This window comes from Anomalospiza imberbis, chromosome 12 (assembly GCF_031753505.1).
Source record: "Anomalospiza imberbis isolate Cuckoo-Finch-1a 21T00152 chromosome 12, ASM3175350v1, whole genome shotgun sequence".
NCBI lineage: Eukaryota > Metazoa > Chordata > Aves > Passeriformes > Viduidae > Anomalospiza > Anomalospiza imberbis.
In genome coordinates, this window is record NC_089692.1 from 18889374 (window position 1) to 18904876 (window position 15503).

The window sequence follows — 15503 nt, forward strand, 5'->3', positions numbered from 1 at the left end:
GAGGGGAGAGGGGACCAAGGCAAGCTCTGGAGGGCGGGCGTTACCTGCTCTGCTGGGTGCCAGCGGCTCCACCGGCTTGCCCCGTTCCTCGGCCGGGTGCCCCCGCAGCCCGTGCAGCTCCGCCACGGGGAGGAAGGGCCCCTCCATGGCTTTCACCATGCTCAGCTCCTTCTCCCGGGCACGCTCCCGCTGCCTCTCCAGCTCCCGTTCCCGCTCCTTTTCCCGCTCGCGCTCCAGCTCCTTCTCGCGCTCCCGCTCCCGCTCGCGCTCCTTCTCCCGCTCCCGGTCGGCTTCTCGCTCCCGCTCCTTCTCCCGCTCCCGCTCCCTCTGCCGCAGCTCCTCGTCCATCTGCAGCCTGCAGAGAAAAACCAAAAACAAAAGCACCAACCCCAAACATCCCGCTTGGAGCACCCCGAAAATCAACCCTGGATGCCTGTCAGCATCCCCTGGAACACCCTTGAACCTCCACAGGACCCCCAAAGAATTCCTGGGCACCTGCCAGCACCCTCTGCAGCATTCCCAAATCCCTAGTCACCTGCCAGCATCCTAGAGCATCCCAAAACCACCCCTGGTGCTCTGTCAGCATCCTTTGGAGCGCCCCATCCATCCCCCCACCATCCCGTACCTCTCTGCGGCGAGGCTGGAGATGCGCTCGGACTGCAGGGCGGAGAGGGAGGAGTGGGAGAGCTCGGGGGGGTACCGGACCCCCGAGAGGTGCAGGTGCATGGCCGAGGGGTGCAGGGGTGGCAGCGAGCCCGGCGCTGGCAGCGGGTAGAAGGGGGACCTCAGTGCCGACAGGCAGTACGACTCATCCATCCTGGGGAGACAGGGATGCTCAGATGGGCAAAGAACCCCCCAGTTCCCCTCCCAGGAGCCAGATGGGGGCTGCCTTCTACTGGGAGAAAGGGATGGAGAGCCCCAAAATGCCCTCAGCGGATCATGCTCCCACCTCCCAGTGCCCCAAAGCTCATCCAGTGGGATCTCCCAGGGATCCCAAGGCTGGGAGGTGCCCACCTGAAGGCAGGATGAGGGAAGGGGTGATGTGTCAGGTAGCTGGGGTGGTAGTAGGCGGCGGCAGTGGCCGGGTCGAGGCCGAGGGGCGGCAGGGAGGACATGCGGAGATCCTCGGCCGTGTGGTAGGGACGGAAGCTCCGCAGGTAATCCTCGGTCACCGCGCTGGGAGGCACCACGTGGTGGACCGGCCGCTGCAGGCTGGGGGGCAAGGAGATGGTCACCATCCCTCCCTGTCCCCCGGGGGAGATGTCACCTCCCCCAGGTGGGACCAGAGCTCGCGGGGGACACCCTCATCCTGCGACCGCTCCCGTCCGTTGCGAGCAGACTCACTTGAGAGGAGGGAAGCGGGAGTCCTGGACCACGGAGCTGGGGGGCAGCCCGAAGGAGTAGGGTGTCCCCAAGAGGTGGGAGGGGACAGTGGGACCCCCTGCCTTCTCCTGCGTCAGGGGGGGCTCCGAGATGAGGCGCTCGCGGCCGGCGCTGCTGCTGCTGCCTCGTGACCCTGCTTCCTGCTGCAAGGCAAAGGGGCAGGAAAGCCAAGATGGGCATTAGGGGACAGCAGGGCACGGGGAATCCCTGCTGTGGCCCCACCCCAAGACCCTCAGTAGGGCCCCAGCGTGCCCTGGCTGGCACCAGTACCCAGGGAAGGATTCATCCACCAGGGCATCTCCTGCATCCAGGCTTTGGAAAGGCAGCTGGAGGGGTGGGAGGGTCTGAGAGGCTGCACCGAGGGGCCCCAGTGGGAAAGGAGGTGCTGAAGCCGGGGCAGAGCTGAGGGCAAGACACCCATTACCTGCCTGGAGATTTATGGCTGCTTTGTTCTCCTGAGCTATTAATCATCCGGGGAGGAGTGACACGGCCGGGGGAAATCCAGCCGGCCTTTGATAAGGGCCATAACCCAGGGGTCAGCCCACAATCCCCCCGGCACCCCCGGCATCAGCACCCTCCCACAGGGCCTCAGCCGCTTTCCATCAGCTTCCACCCCTGGTGTCAGCACAAAGGTCACTCCCTCCAGCTGGGGAGGGACCCCTAGCAAGGGGGAACAACTTAGGGTGACAAGACACCCCACAGGATCGGACAGTTAGTGAGGAGAACCCCCCAGCACGGCAAGTTTTGGTTTAAAACTTGTCATTTCTCATCGCACCTTCCCCATTTAGCAGCTCAGGAGGAGGAGGATGGTGGCACCCACAGCATCCCCCACCCCAGCATCCGTCCCCACCCTATCCCATCCCATTCCTCCAGGGCAGGGCCAGCCCCAAGGTCACCACGAAGGGTGTGGTGGCCTGCACAGAGCACACTGTGGTGCCAGGCTCTGCTCTAATTACCTCCAGCTGGGGCACTGCTCTGTCACACATCACCACGCTCCGTTAACCCCCACACCGGGGGGGACACGGGGCTGGGGAGCACCCCGACACCCCACGCACCCCTCCGAGCTCCCGGGGATCATGGTTCCATTTATTTCCCCCGTCTCGCCCCCGGCGTTTCTCATCCCCTACCCTCGCCTCTCTTTGTGTTTAATTAGTCTTTCCAAGTGGCATAATCCCCCCGGGAATCTGCTTGTAGCATGCGGAGGAGAGGAGAACCACTAACGATGCTTCTTAATTAGCTGCTCTCCCCCTCCAACCCCTCCTCCTCCTCCTCCTCCTTCCTTGCCCTCCCCTCCGGATGGCAGCCCGGGGATGATGGCAGCAGGGGGACGATGGCAGCCCCGGTGACGATGGCAGCCCCGGTGACGATGGCAGCCCCGGTGACAACGCCAGCTCAGGGACACAGCAGGGAGGGGAAGGGACCAGTGATCCCTCGGGAGCCACGCACAGTATCCCATACCCTCCATCCTTCAGGGGGGCCGGGCAGCCCCCAAACACAGCCGTACCTGTCTGCCCTCGCTCCTCCAGACCCCGTTGACCGTCTTGGTGGGGGCGATGGTGACGACGGGCGGCGTGCTGGGCACGCTGTGCCCCCCCGGGGGCACGATGATGGGGCCCATGGGGCCACGCTTGGGCGTGCTGGCGGGGGAGCTGTGGTTGGTGGCCGGTGAGGACACCGGGGACGACTCGCTGCTCAGTGAGGACCCTGGAATTCCATCAGAAAACGGCGGTTAACGGGATGAAACCACGCTCTGAAGGAGCTGGAGCCATTCCTGACAGGATGCCTCACTGCAGGGAGCAGGGGTGGGGTACTGGGATGCACTCAGGGTGCTCAGCATCCTCAAACTGGAGGAGGTCCCCCATCCTCCCATCCCAGAAGTTCCCAGTGGTGCTAAAGGCTCCACCCGGCACGGTGGGATGGGGCAGCCTCTTGCTCCCTCCTAACAGGGACTGGCAAACCCCCAGTCCCACAGAGCCCCTTGGTACACGTGGCACCGATGTGATGCCAGCCCCAGATAACCACATCTTCCCAAGGCAAACCCAGAGACTCCTTAATCCAGCTGCAGGAGCTGTCACGGACAGGCCAGGGCCTCTGGAGAGACTGGGATGAAGGAGTGACTCCCTGAAACCCTTGGGCAAAGCTTTGGTTTCATTTGCATAATACATCTCTACTTTATCTTATCCCCACCCCAGGGATGCTGGCCGTATATCCAAAGGGAAAATAAAACTGGAGTGAAAGTGGAGAATAGGAAAAGCAGAGAAAGACAAATTCCACATTAACGGGGGCACACGGAGCCTGCTGTCTGCTCCACAGAACACTTCCCATTCCTCAAACCCATCTGGGCAGCCTGGGGGGCTCTGAAACCCCAAACTCTGCTCCCTCCATGCCACAGTCTGGGTCAGAGGGAGATTCCAAGGTGCCAGCAGGGATCAGCTGCTGCAGAGTGAGGAGTGGGCTGTGGTCACAGGGTGAGGTGGCAGCGATGCTCCCAGGCAGTGAGCAGGGCACGGAGAGAGGCCTGAGCGTGCAGGGTGTCTCATCACCTTCCCAGCGTGCAAGGCCACTGCCCTGAGTGTGCAGGGTGTCTCATCACCTTCCCAGCGTGCAAGGCCACTGCCCTGAGCGTGTCCTGAGCGTGTCCTGAGCGTGCAGGGTGTCTCATCACCTTCCCAGCGTGCAAGGCCACTGCCCTGAGCATGTCCTGAGCGTGCAGGGTGTCTCATCACCTTCCCAGCGTGCAAGGCCACTGCCCTGAGCGTGTCCTGAGCGTGCAGGGTGTCTCATCACCTTCCCAGTGTGCAAGGCCACTGCCCTGAGCGTGTCCTGAGCGTGCAGGGTGTCTCATCACCTTCCCAGCGTGCAAGGCCACTGCCCTGAGCGTGTCCTGAGCGTGCAGGGTGTCTCATCACCTTCCCAGTGTGCAAGGCCACTGCCCTGAGCGTGTCCTGAGCGTGCAGGGTGTCTCATCACCTTCCCAGCGTGCAAGGCCACTGCCCTGAGCGTGTCCTGAGCGTGCAGGGTGTCTCATCACCTTCCCAGTGTGCAAGGCCACTGCCCTGAGCGTGTCCTGTGGGCACGGCAGCCACTCCCAGAGCGTGCCCTGAGCTCCTCACCCTGCACCCCGCCTCATCCCCTTGCCCTCTCCTCAGGCCACACAACAGCAGGAGGGAGCTGGGGATGCCGGGGGAAGCAGGAGCATCCCCGGGCAGCGGGAGGGCTGCAGGGTGGGAGGGAAGCTCCAGAAGGACGCTCCGTGGGAAGGATGCTCAGCGGAGCAGAGGCCAAGCGGAGCATCCCGCTGCCGGCCGCCCTCCCTGATTAATTATTCCCGAGTCGCTCCGAATCGCTTTCATTTGAAGAGCAGCAAGGCTGGGGGAAGGAGAAAGGCTGTCCCCGACAAAGGAGGCCGATTTGACACCCACTGAAGTCTATCTTGTCAGCGCAAGGCCAACAACAATTAGCAGCCTAATCCCCTCTGAGCTGGGAAGCCATTACTCACCACGCGATAGCGTTAACAATCAATACCATCACAATGAGCCCGGCAATTAATGAAGCTAAAGTCTTACTTCAGAACCTTAATTCTCGCTGTGTGGCTTTAAACGGGAGGGTTTGTGATCGTTATAATTAACTGGTGGTATTCAGCCAGGAGTTAGTCAATGAAACTAATCTGGATTGGAGATGACAAGAGGCACAGTGTGATGGTGTCACCTTTGTTTTCTGACCTCCCGCTTCCCGCTCGGCGATAGCAGATTAGCAGCCCGGGCTGACAGGCAAATGTAATTAACAGCTGAGACCCTGACGGAGAACTGGGAAAAAAGAAGGGAAGGAGGGGTGGAATAAAACCCACCCTGCGGACAGCCCCGGGCAGGACAAGAGGCAGCAGCCCCCGGGCAGGCGGTGGCTTTGTGGGGCTTTGCTGGGAAGGGGTCAGTCAGGATGAGCCTTGGCAGTTTGGGATGCTGTGGAGCAGCAGGATATCCCTAGGGATGTGGCAACACACCTGTGACTCCATAAAGCTGGAAAAAAAACAGTGATCCTGCATGGATCCGGCATCTGCCACAGCAGAGCATCTCCCGAGGTGGGAAGGGGAGTGGAGTGAGCATCTCCCGTTGTGGGAAGTGGGTGAGGGTTTCAGGGAAAAGCAATTTGTTCCCTGGTGCTAAAAACCACAGCAAGGAGAAAAACCCCCTTCCCAACACACACCCAAACCCGCACGGATCAAAAACCTCTGAGATGGGCCACCTGAAGCACCCAAATGGGCAAGGGAGGGTTTTTTGCAAACAAACTATGCAGGTGTTAAGGGGAAATCCAAAGGGAGTGTGGCTGCTTCTCTCCAGTGCCACAAAATCCATGCCCAAACCTGCTGATGTCCCTTGGGATGGGCTGAGCAGCACAGGGAGGGCACAAGCTGTGGGGTGCAAGGGGGGAAAAAAGCAAAATAATTCCCCAAACTCAATCAATCGCTCTGAAGGAAGCAGATGGGTTTCAGAGGAAGCAGCTGGGAAAAAACAGGAGCTTCCAGTGAGGATGAAGCATCATCAAGACCTGGTTCCCTCACAGTTACAGGGACCTGGTATCCCCACATGTTTCCTTAGGAGCAGCTGAAGCTTCAGGTCATGGCTGTGCCAGAGATTTTTGGGCTGCAAGGAGGGTCTTGTAGATGGTGCTTGCAAAAGGGATTTTCCAAAAAGAGCCCTGCAAAAGGGGTCTGGGGAAAAGGATTGTGCCAAAGGGGCCTTTAAAAAAGGGTCTTCCAAAAAGACTTTGCAAAAAACATCTTGCAAAGGGGTTTGGTGTCTTTTGCAGGGATCAAAGTGCCCAGGCAGTGGGACACGATCCAAGGGGAGCACCCACTGATGCAAACAGCAGGGATAAAGACTATTTCATCCCAAATTAAAGATACCAGCAGTCTCCTGAAACACTTCCCAGCCTGAGGACTGGCTGCCTCCTCATCTGGGTAAGGAAGCCCTGGCAATTCCCCCCTGTCTCACACTCCCTGTGGCAGGGGGGACCTCGGGGTGCTCTAGAAGCAGCTCACACCCCGCATCCAAACAGGGAGAGGGGGGTGTGATGGAGATGTGGGCGACAAGGGCTGGGCACCCCCTGGGGCTGTTCAGTTGGGAAATTTGGCCAGAGAAGTAGAAAATTTGGGGAACCTCTGGAGAAAGCAGTGTGGTGGGAGGGAGCAGGGCTGGTGCTCTCCCAGGGTACAGTGAGCAATACAGCACTCGGATTACTCCGGATGAACTGAATTCCCAAACTGCCCCCTTGAGACACGGCACCAGGAAAAGGCATTAGTTGGGGAAATGGCAGGAAAACACGGGCTCCAGCTCCTGGGAAAGGCACCAGCGTTTGTCACCGCCCTGTCCCTGTCCCTGCCCCTGTCCCCACCTCTGGGCTCCTCGGCTTGCTTGGCGAGCTTGCGGAGGGCGGCGGCGAAGCTGGAGGAAGGTGCTGCCTGGACGGACAAAGTGCTGCTGGCGGCAGGGCTGCCATTGGGAACGATGGAGCCGTTCAGGGGGGACGGGGTCAGGGGGCTCACGGTGGCGGTGGTGCGGGTGGCCGTGGAGAGCATTCCTAGGGACGGCGACTTCGGCTCATGGCTCATGCCTGTGAACCAGAGAGAGGGGGTTAGACATGTGGCGACAGGATCCTCAATCTCCACCAGGAGCTGGGACCACCAGCTCCTTTCCTCTAGTTCACCGTCCCACCCCAAAATGCACCCCGAGTTCAGGCAATGTGGGGGGAAGCGTGTCCCAGCATTCCACAGTCCCACTGAACCCCAGGATAATGGAGCAGGAGGGCTCAGCAGAGCTCTGCAGGAATGGACAGGGTGCTCTGGGGGACTTCAGCATCCTGATGCAGGTGGTGGGGAGAGGCTCAGTCCCCTGACTCGCACGGTGCTGCCAAAACCCAAAGCACCGCTGCTGCACCCCTTATTGCCACTATTGCACCCCCAAATCCAGCCACTGCACACTCAAATCCCCACCACTGTACCCCTAAATCCGCAATATTGCATCCCTGGATTTCTAGCATTGCACTCCCAAATTCCCACTGCTGCATCCCTGGATTAACAATATTTCATCCCTGGGTCTTCAGCACTGCACCCTCAATTCCACAATAACACATCCCTGGATCCCCAGAACTGCACCCTTAAATCCCCACCACTGCACCCCCCAGAACCCCAATATTGCATCCCTGGATCGCCAGCACTGCATGCCCAAATCCCCAGCACTGCACCCCCAGCTCCCCACACTGCCCCTTCAAATCCTCATGCCCCAAATCCCCACCATTGCAGCCCAAACTACCGAGGTCCTAAAGGGCACAGTGACCCCAAAAGTGAGGCTCAGGTGCTGAGCAGGAGGGTGCAGCCCTCCCAGAGCCCCTCCAGCTGTCACACCAATTGCTCCAGGGCTCTCCACCTCCCAAAACAGCAACTGCTGATGTCAGGGCCCTTAAAATAGACTTCACCCAGCAGCTTCATTAACACCAGCCTAAAATTAGCCCGGCTCCCAGGTGGGCAGGAGGACGGGGAGGGGGGGTGGGTCTTGGGGCAGCCCCCAACTCCCAGCAGGCCTGGAAGCAGCTCGAGGCATTGAACACCTGGAGCATCCACTGCAGAGGGTGGATGGAGCATCCCCGGAGCATCCCGTGGCAGCGGATGGCCAGGGAGCGCGGCGGGCGCCGCGGGGGCACGGGGGGCACTCGGCGTTGATTAATCTTTGCCCCCCGGCCCCAGGAGAGGCGGCCGGCGCGGCGGCGCGCTCCCCTCTGCCCTCATTATACAAGCATTTATTAACTCCGGTGCTCTCAGCCATTGACTGCCGCCTTGTCGACACGCTCGGCTCATGTAAATTCATTACCAGAACAGCTGGGAAGCCAACCCGCCACGCCAGCCTGGCCCCGGCACCCCCAGGCTCTGCGCTGGCACCCCCGGGCTCTGCTCCAGCCCCGGGTGAGGGCTCGGCGCCCCCCCGAGAGCAAAGCACCGAGATCTGCCCGCAGCACCAGGCGCCCACGCACCACCCAAAGGGGACACGGCACTCCAGGCACAGCCTGCAGCTCCCATGCACCTCCTGAGCATTGCCCCACATCCCCCGGGCACTGCCCCACATTCCCCGGACACTGCCTGGCATCCCCTTGGCACAGCCCTGCATCCCCAGGCACTGCCTGGCATCTCCTTGGCACAGCCCTGCATCCTCCCAGCACTGCCCCACAGCCTCCAGGCACAGCCCCAAACACTTCCCAGTGCCCCCCAGTTCCTCCCCACCTATTATGACCCCCACTTCCAGCCCCAACCAGGCCTGGAGATGTTTTTCCAATCATCAGCAGGGATCAGCAGGCTGGCACACGGGCACGGGGCTGGCGGCAGGGCATCACCCGTGTGATGCTCAGCTGATCCCCGCGGCCCCAAACGCCTCCCGGCCAACGGCCAACTCCTGATCCCAGTGGGATTTGCCAGGCGAGCACAGGGCAGCCGGGAGCGGGCGAGTGGCTGGGGCAGCGTGCGGGGAAACTCGCCTGGCCCCCGGGGCTGAGTTGTGCCGCTGCCCCAAACCAGTTCTGCCGCTCCCTCCCGGTGATAAAATCGGCGCCTCCGCCCCGGCTGGGGCCCAAGCAGCGCCGCTCACCCGCCGTGCCCCGCCGGCGCTGGCGTCCGTCTGTCCGGGCGTCCCTGGGCTGCTCCGTGGGACAGCTGCCAGCTGGGGAAACTGAGGCACGGAGAGCTGGCTGGGTGGGAGCATCCACACGGGGATGGGATGGGATGGGATGGGGTGTGGGGCTGCCGTGCTGCGTCCCCCCATCCCTCTGGCATCCCATCGCCAGCACGGCGTGGGTGCCACTCACCCCTGCGGGTGGCTGGGGACGCCGTGACGCCCCACGGTGAGGTGGGGCCCCCGCCAGCTCTGCCCCTCCCCAGCTGCTCCTCTCAGCAGGCAGATCCGTGCGGAAAAACAGGTCAAGTTTGGTGCCTGGAGCAGCCCGGGGTCACGGCAGCGGTTGCCTCACCAGGGCGGGGAGATGAACCCCAAAACGGGACAGGCTGTCCCTCCACTGTCCCCAGCCCTGTGTGGGTACAGGGCTGGCACTCCCATGTACCCCTCCCTGGGAAACTGATGCCTGAAACCCCACACACACCAAGGCAGGGGGGGGCCTCAGGACACCTGGGTCCCCCGTTGAGGCCACAAAGGGGAGGTTGGGGAGCAGGGAGCAGGCGATGTGTCACCCTGTCCCCGTCCCTCCCATAGCATGTGCCCGGGCACAGCAGCACAGGGAGTGTCTGGCATTCCCGGGTGCCCGCTGGCTGCCTGCCCGCGGGAGCAGGAGGAGGAGGAGGAGCGGGGATGGCAGGGTCACTGCCCCGCTCCCCTCGCCCTTCCCTGCGCCGCTCCTTCCCGCGGCGCCGCACACGGCACCCGCCACGGGGCTGGCATCTCCGGCGGCACAGGAGCCCGCAGCCCTGACTCCTGGAGCGGCGCTCCCGCCCCCCCCGAGCCCCCGCATCCCCGGCTCAGGGCTGGGAGCCGGGAGCTGGGAGCGTGCCATGTTCTCTCCATCTGCTCCTGATGATGCTGGCGGGTTTTTTGGCAGCGGGAGCCTCCTCCGGCAGCGAGAGCAGAACCAGTCTGGCTGCCTGGTGGGGCTGGAGACAAATAAAACCCCTTGGCAGCCGCTGCGGGCAGGCAGGAGCGGGCAGCGAGGGGCAGGGACGGGCTCCCAGCGCCCTGAAATCCCTGGGCACGGAGTACCGCTGTCGGGAAACGGGAAGTGGGCAGGTTTAGCACCTTGGCTCCCGCTTGCCCCCTTCCCAGCACCTTGAAAGGCCTCTAATGAGCGTGGAGTGCCCTTGGGAGCAGATTGCCATTGAACTCGACCTGCACCAGCCGCCCGCTCTTACAGCAGCTATTTTGAGCTGCCGGGCTCCCAAGTGCTGGAACTAATAATTTATTACCAAATACGATCAGGCAGCAGCTCCAGCCCCTGGCAAATGGAGCGGAAAAAAACCCAGTGCGGCGGGAAGCCGAGGGAGTGGGGAGAGACGAGCATCCTGCATCCTCCTCCTCCTCCTCCTCCCCCGGGATGGATCCGCACCCACCCCGCAGCACCGCAGCTGGGACGGAGCCCACTTGGCCAAGCCCTCTGGAAAGCTCCACCACGCTCACTGCTGATGGTCCCCCAAGGGATTTGGGGTGATGAGGTCCCCCCTCAGCCTTTCCCCCCTCTCTCAGCGCCTCTGCTCCCGCTCCGGAGCCGCATCCAGCTGCACGCTCCAAGCAGGAACAGCTGCTCTGCATGGATTTTCAATGCTAATGGCCTCGCATTGTCAGCCCCCCTTCCCTCTGCCTGAACGCAGCGGGCAGAGCCCCAGGATGGAGGGCAGGGGGCCAGGGCCAGCGCGTGCCCGTTGTCGCCCTGTCACACACCCTGTCACCCCCTCGGGCAGGGGACAGGCAGAGGTGACCAGCTCCTCTCCCGGTGATGCCCTGCCGAGCCGCCGCACGTTTTCCACCCCTCATTAGAGCAGCTCTGCCGCCGCACCTCCAACATGCTCCGTTAATTAATTAATTGATCGATCCGAGCCTGTGCTCCTGCCCTCTCTCCCCACTTCCCAGCACACAGGTGAAACGAGGGGAGGTGGCCGGGCTTGGTGTCCCCAAGTGTCCCCAGGCGCAGAGAGATGCAGGCACAGCCTCTGTCCAAATTTAGGGTGGTCATGGTAGAACCCAGGGCACATCCTGGGAACGCCCCGCATCCCCTTGGAGGGTTCCCCATGGTGAGAAGCACCTTGGGTGGGATTTGGGGCTCCCCGTGGAGCCTGGCTTGGCACCAAGCACCCGGCACTATTATCCGGCTGGGCCTCCATCGATCACTCCTCCATGGACCATTGATCTGGCAAACGACAACAAGCAAAGTAATAAGAGCTCGTTTGGAGGGCGCAGCGCAGGGGATGGAGTGATGCCGGGTGGTTTCTCTCCCTTCCCAACCTTCCTGTGCCCAGCCAAGCAGCCCTGGGAGCCTTTTCAGCCCTCAGGAAATTGAGCCAGGGAAAGATTTACTTTAAAGCAACTTTCTCCCGTTTCTGCCCTGTTTTGAAGCTGGGAGCTTGGAAAACCAAGCCCCTGTGCCCCAAGGGTGCTGCTTGAACTCCCTGAACTCCCCTCTGCAGCTTCAGGGATGGGCTGGCAGCTCCTCTTGGCTCCTGATGCCCAGATCCACGTGCCAGCTCTCTGCTGAGGATCCCTCTGCTTTGGGGGAAGTGGGGTACAGCCCTCACCCCTTCACACTGGTGTCTTCTGGGGCTCAGTGGCTTTGTGGGGCACTGGGCACTCCATGGGGCTGCCAGGCATTGCCTGGGAGAGACTGGGCATTGCACTGGGATGTTGGGAATTGCCTGGAGGAGATTTGGGAATTGCACCAGGATGCTGTGAATTGCCTGGAGGAGATTTGGGAATTGCACTGGGATGCTGGGTATGGTCTGAGAGAGAGCTGGGCACTGCCCTGCTGGGCACTTAATGGCCCTGCCAGGCATTGTTTGGTGCTGCCAGGCACTGCACAGCGGCAATAAATGGTGCCACTGGGCACTCCCCAGTGCCACTGAGCCTTTCACAGCGGCACTGGGCATTCCACAGTGCTGCTGGGCATTCCCAGATGCCACAGGGCACTGCACGGCGGCACCGGGCATTCCACAGAGCCGTTGGGCAACACCTGGGCCGGAGCCAGGCACCACGAGGTGCTGCCAAAACTGACACGGTGCTACCAGCCACGGCACAGCCCGAGAGCGGGCAATGCCTGGCACAGCCAGGCTGCCCTCCCATGCCCACATGCCCGTGCCCCATGCCCCACGTCCCCAGGCTGGCGCAGGCATGCAGCAGCAGCAGTGCATTGTTTTGGGCGCAGGATCCCTTGCCCAGCAGATGGCAGGTATAACAAAGCAGCTTGCTGCGGCCAAGCCAATTATTTATCTAATTATGATTTACCACTTAACCACATGATCTTTCTGCAGAGTTGTAGGCAATTAAAACCAGGGTGATTATGTGGATTATGCAAATCGGCTGGAGCCGAGCGAATAAAATTGGAGATTAGAGTTTCACGCAGGCTGGATCTTGCATGGGGCAGGTCCTGGAGGGGCAGGGGCAGGGCAGGGGGACTGCAGAGAGGGGCTGGGGGCTGCAGGCAGGGCCAGAGGCCAGGACTCAGCCAAGGCAAGGGGCTGCAGGACACAGTTGGGAAGCGCCAGGACAAGGTGAGCAGATGCCTCGTGCCACCCCCCTTGCAGCCAAAAACTGCCCCCATCATGGGGTGGGTGCCCTGCTGCTGGTGGGTGACTGCTGGCACCAGGGACTCCCCAGCATCCACCCCCACTGCACCCCAGAAAGCTGAGAGGGGTTCCATAGCCCCCATCCCTTACCCCATCCACGGGGCAGCTCATGCCCGGCATCAGAGGCAATTAATAACAAGTGCTAATAACAGGTACGAATAACAGGTATTAATAACGAGTACTAATAACGGGCATTAATAACGAGTATTAATAAGGAGCATTAATAACGCCGCCTGGCAGATTACGCCGCCCGCCCGGCTTGATATGAGATTTATGGATGGCGCAAAGTCCGGAAATACAGGAGTATTAATGGTAATGCCTCGTGTCCTAGCAAAGGTCACAGGCAATCTCCATCAATCCTGCTGCAGAGCGGGGGGTCTGGGCAGGATGGGGGAGTCCAGGCAGGATGGGGGTCCCCCCTTCACCCCCGGGATCCCCCAGCAGTTTCTGGTGGTGCAGATGGCCCAGCACGGGCCAGAGCAAAGGTTTTACCTCAGGATAAGAAATTATCCCTGGCAAACAGAGAATTTGCTGTGTGGATTTTCATTTTCCCAATACCAGCGCCATCTGCTCCAGATCGGTGCCCCACGTTTTGAGCTATGAGGTGTTGTGGAGGTCTTGGGAAGACCTTGGATTTCTCCAAGCCTGGGAGCACCTGCAGTGTCACCAGGGCCACCTTGATGGGTGTTTCCCTTTTCATGGAGCCCCACAAAAAAAAAGGAGGAAGGTTTGAAGGAGCAGAGATGTCCCTGGAGCCAGACTCTGCCGGGGATGAGGACACACTGCCAGTACTGGTGGGACAGATCCAGCACGCTTCTCATGGCAAGGAAGATCAACCAAAACCCCAGCAAGGGGAGCAGATCCCTCTTCTCTTCCCACGCCGGGATTTAGGGTGATTAATACCAGTGATCCCATGTGCCAGTGCTGGGAAGGCCGGCCCGTGCCCCCCTGAGCAGCATCTTTCCTTTCTGCCTACAGTAATCCTCAGCCTTTCGAGCAAATTATTAAAATTCACTTATATTTAATCTGCCTGCTGGAATTAATTGAATTTTTACGCTTGGCAAATGTCAGTGGGTGCACGCTGCCTCCCAACGGGGACCCGGCTGCAGGTGCAGCGGGCACAGCCCGCGGCTCTCACCGCTCCCCAGGGATAAATCCCACCCTGGAGCAGGGGACAGCGTGCCCACAGGCCCCACTGGCAAGGGCAGTAGGATGCCAGGATGCCAGCACCTCCCAGCTCTGCAGGAATGCTCAGTGACAGCAGGCATGCATCCCCCAGACCTCCCTGTGGAGGGGAGCTCCCCAGATCCCACGGGATTCCCACCCTGGTGGCTTTGGAGGGGACACTGGGAGCCCCTCTCTCCCTTTCCCACACCAGTGCCGGAGATGCCAGCGCCCTGCCTGGCATTGTAGTCGCCCTCCGGGTGATGAGAGCCTTCCTCCCCTCCCCATCCTCCTCCTCGCAAATTGCCAAAGCATCTAATTTGCCCGCTGGGAAGGCCGAGGGAAAAGAGCCTCTATTTTGCCGGTAATAAGCCCTCCAGACAAAGGCGGGATGAGCCATTCAGCGCCGGCAAGGGGGAAGGGTCCGGCCCCACGCCGGAGCGGTGCCAGGGGCTTGAGGAAGCCAGAGACTGCTTCCCTCTCGGGGGAGCCAGCACTGGGACACACACACACACACAGAGCATGGGACACTCCCCCCAGGATGACCCCGGGACGATCCCGAGCTCCCGGATGGCCGCTGGCATGGGACACACGGCGCTGGGGACACTCCGGCCCTGCGAACTGACAGCAAATCCCAAACCCAGGGATTTGGGATCAGCCCCCGGGAACAGCCCCGCTCCCTGCTCGGGGATGCTCCTCTCCCCGCTCGGGGATGCTCCTCTCCCCGCTCGGGGATGCTCCTCTCCGGGCTCGGGGATGCTCCTCTCCGGGCTCGGGGATGCTCCTCTCCCCGCTCGGGGATGCTCCTCTCCCCGCTCGGGGATGCTCCTCTCCCCGCTCGGGGATGCTCCTCTCCCCACCCACCGCGATGGAGAAGTTCATGGGCGACCGTGGAGCTCACGGGCGGCAGGAGCCACGGGGGGACCCCGGGCCCCGGCGGGCAACTTCCAAACTTGCCTGGCGCTTGCCCCCCTCCACCGCCCGCCCGGGATTATCATAAATTAAGACGTAATTACTCCATGGAAATTTACAGCACAAAGCTGCGGCGCTAACAAGTGTGTTTGGCGGCACCGGGGGGAGATACAAAGCGCTATTGTCTGGCAGGCGCCAAAAAAGCTGCTCTGTCCCCAAACCCACACATCCCGGGGACAGGGATGAGGGTGGGGATGGCGATGGAGCCGCACCACGGCGGCAGCGCAGGGAAGCACGTTTGTTTGACACGGAGCTCCAAAAGAAGGGTCCCGGCAGGGAGGGCTGGGTGAGGCTGGGTGAAGGCTGCCCAGGGTGATGGGTGCCCCTCCAAGCAGGTGCCGCGGCTCTGCTCCCCAACAAAGACATCTCCTTTATTCCCTGAAATAACTCTCAGCTCCCAACCATGGGTGCTGCACCCAGCTAAACGCCACCTCTAACCCCTTCTGCCCAACTCCAGCACACACGGGGTTAAAATGAAAGCCCCTGGGGACCCGGGGGGGGCACACATGGGGACCAGTGCCAGCGCTGTCGTGTGTCCCCCCTCCCCGTGCTGCCACATCCCCCCCAGCTGTCACACACATTAAAAAATAATCATCATCAACGTGGCAAAAGAAAAAACAAAACAAAACCAACCAACAACCAAACCCAACAAAACAGTGCGAAA

The 15503-nt window shown here is 61.3% G+C and overlaps 1 protein-coding gene across 4 annotated transcripts in view; it reads right to left on the reverse strand.

The window, feature by feature from the left end:
- Positions 1–15503, reverse strand: part of GSE1 (Gse1 coiled-coil protein) — a 100719-nt gene that overhangs the window by 8565 nt on the left and 76651 nt on the right. For 2 of the 4 annotated variants that reach the window (XM_068203154.1, XM_068203156.1), the window contains exons 3-8: positions 6775–6993; positions 2888–3087; positions 1345–1526; positions 1015–1212; positions 626–817; positions 45–355 (exon numbers count right to left, since the gene is read on the reverse strand). In XM_068203154.1, coding sequence (XP_068059255.1) covers positions 45–355; positions 626–817; positions 1015–1212; positions 1345–1526; positions 2888–3087; positions 6775–6993 — 1302 coding nt within the window. The remainder of the gene's footprint in view (positions 1–44; positions 356–625; positions 818–1014; positions 1213–1344; positions 1527–2887; positions 3088–6774; positions 6994–15503) is intronic. The other 2 variants (XM_068203157.1, XM_068203155.1) reach the window with 1 other exon arrangement.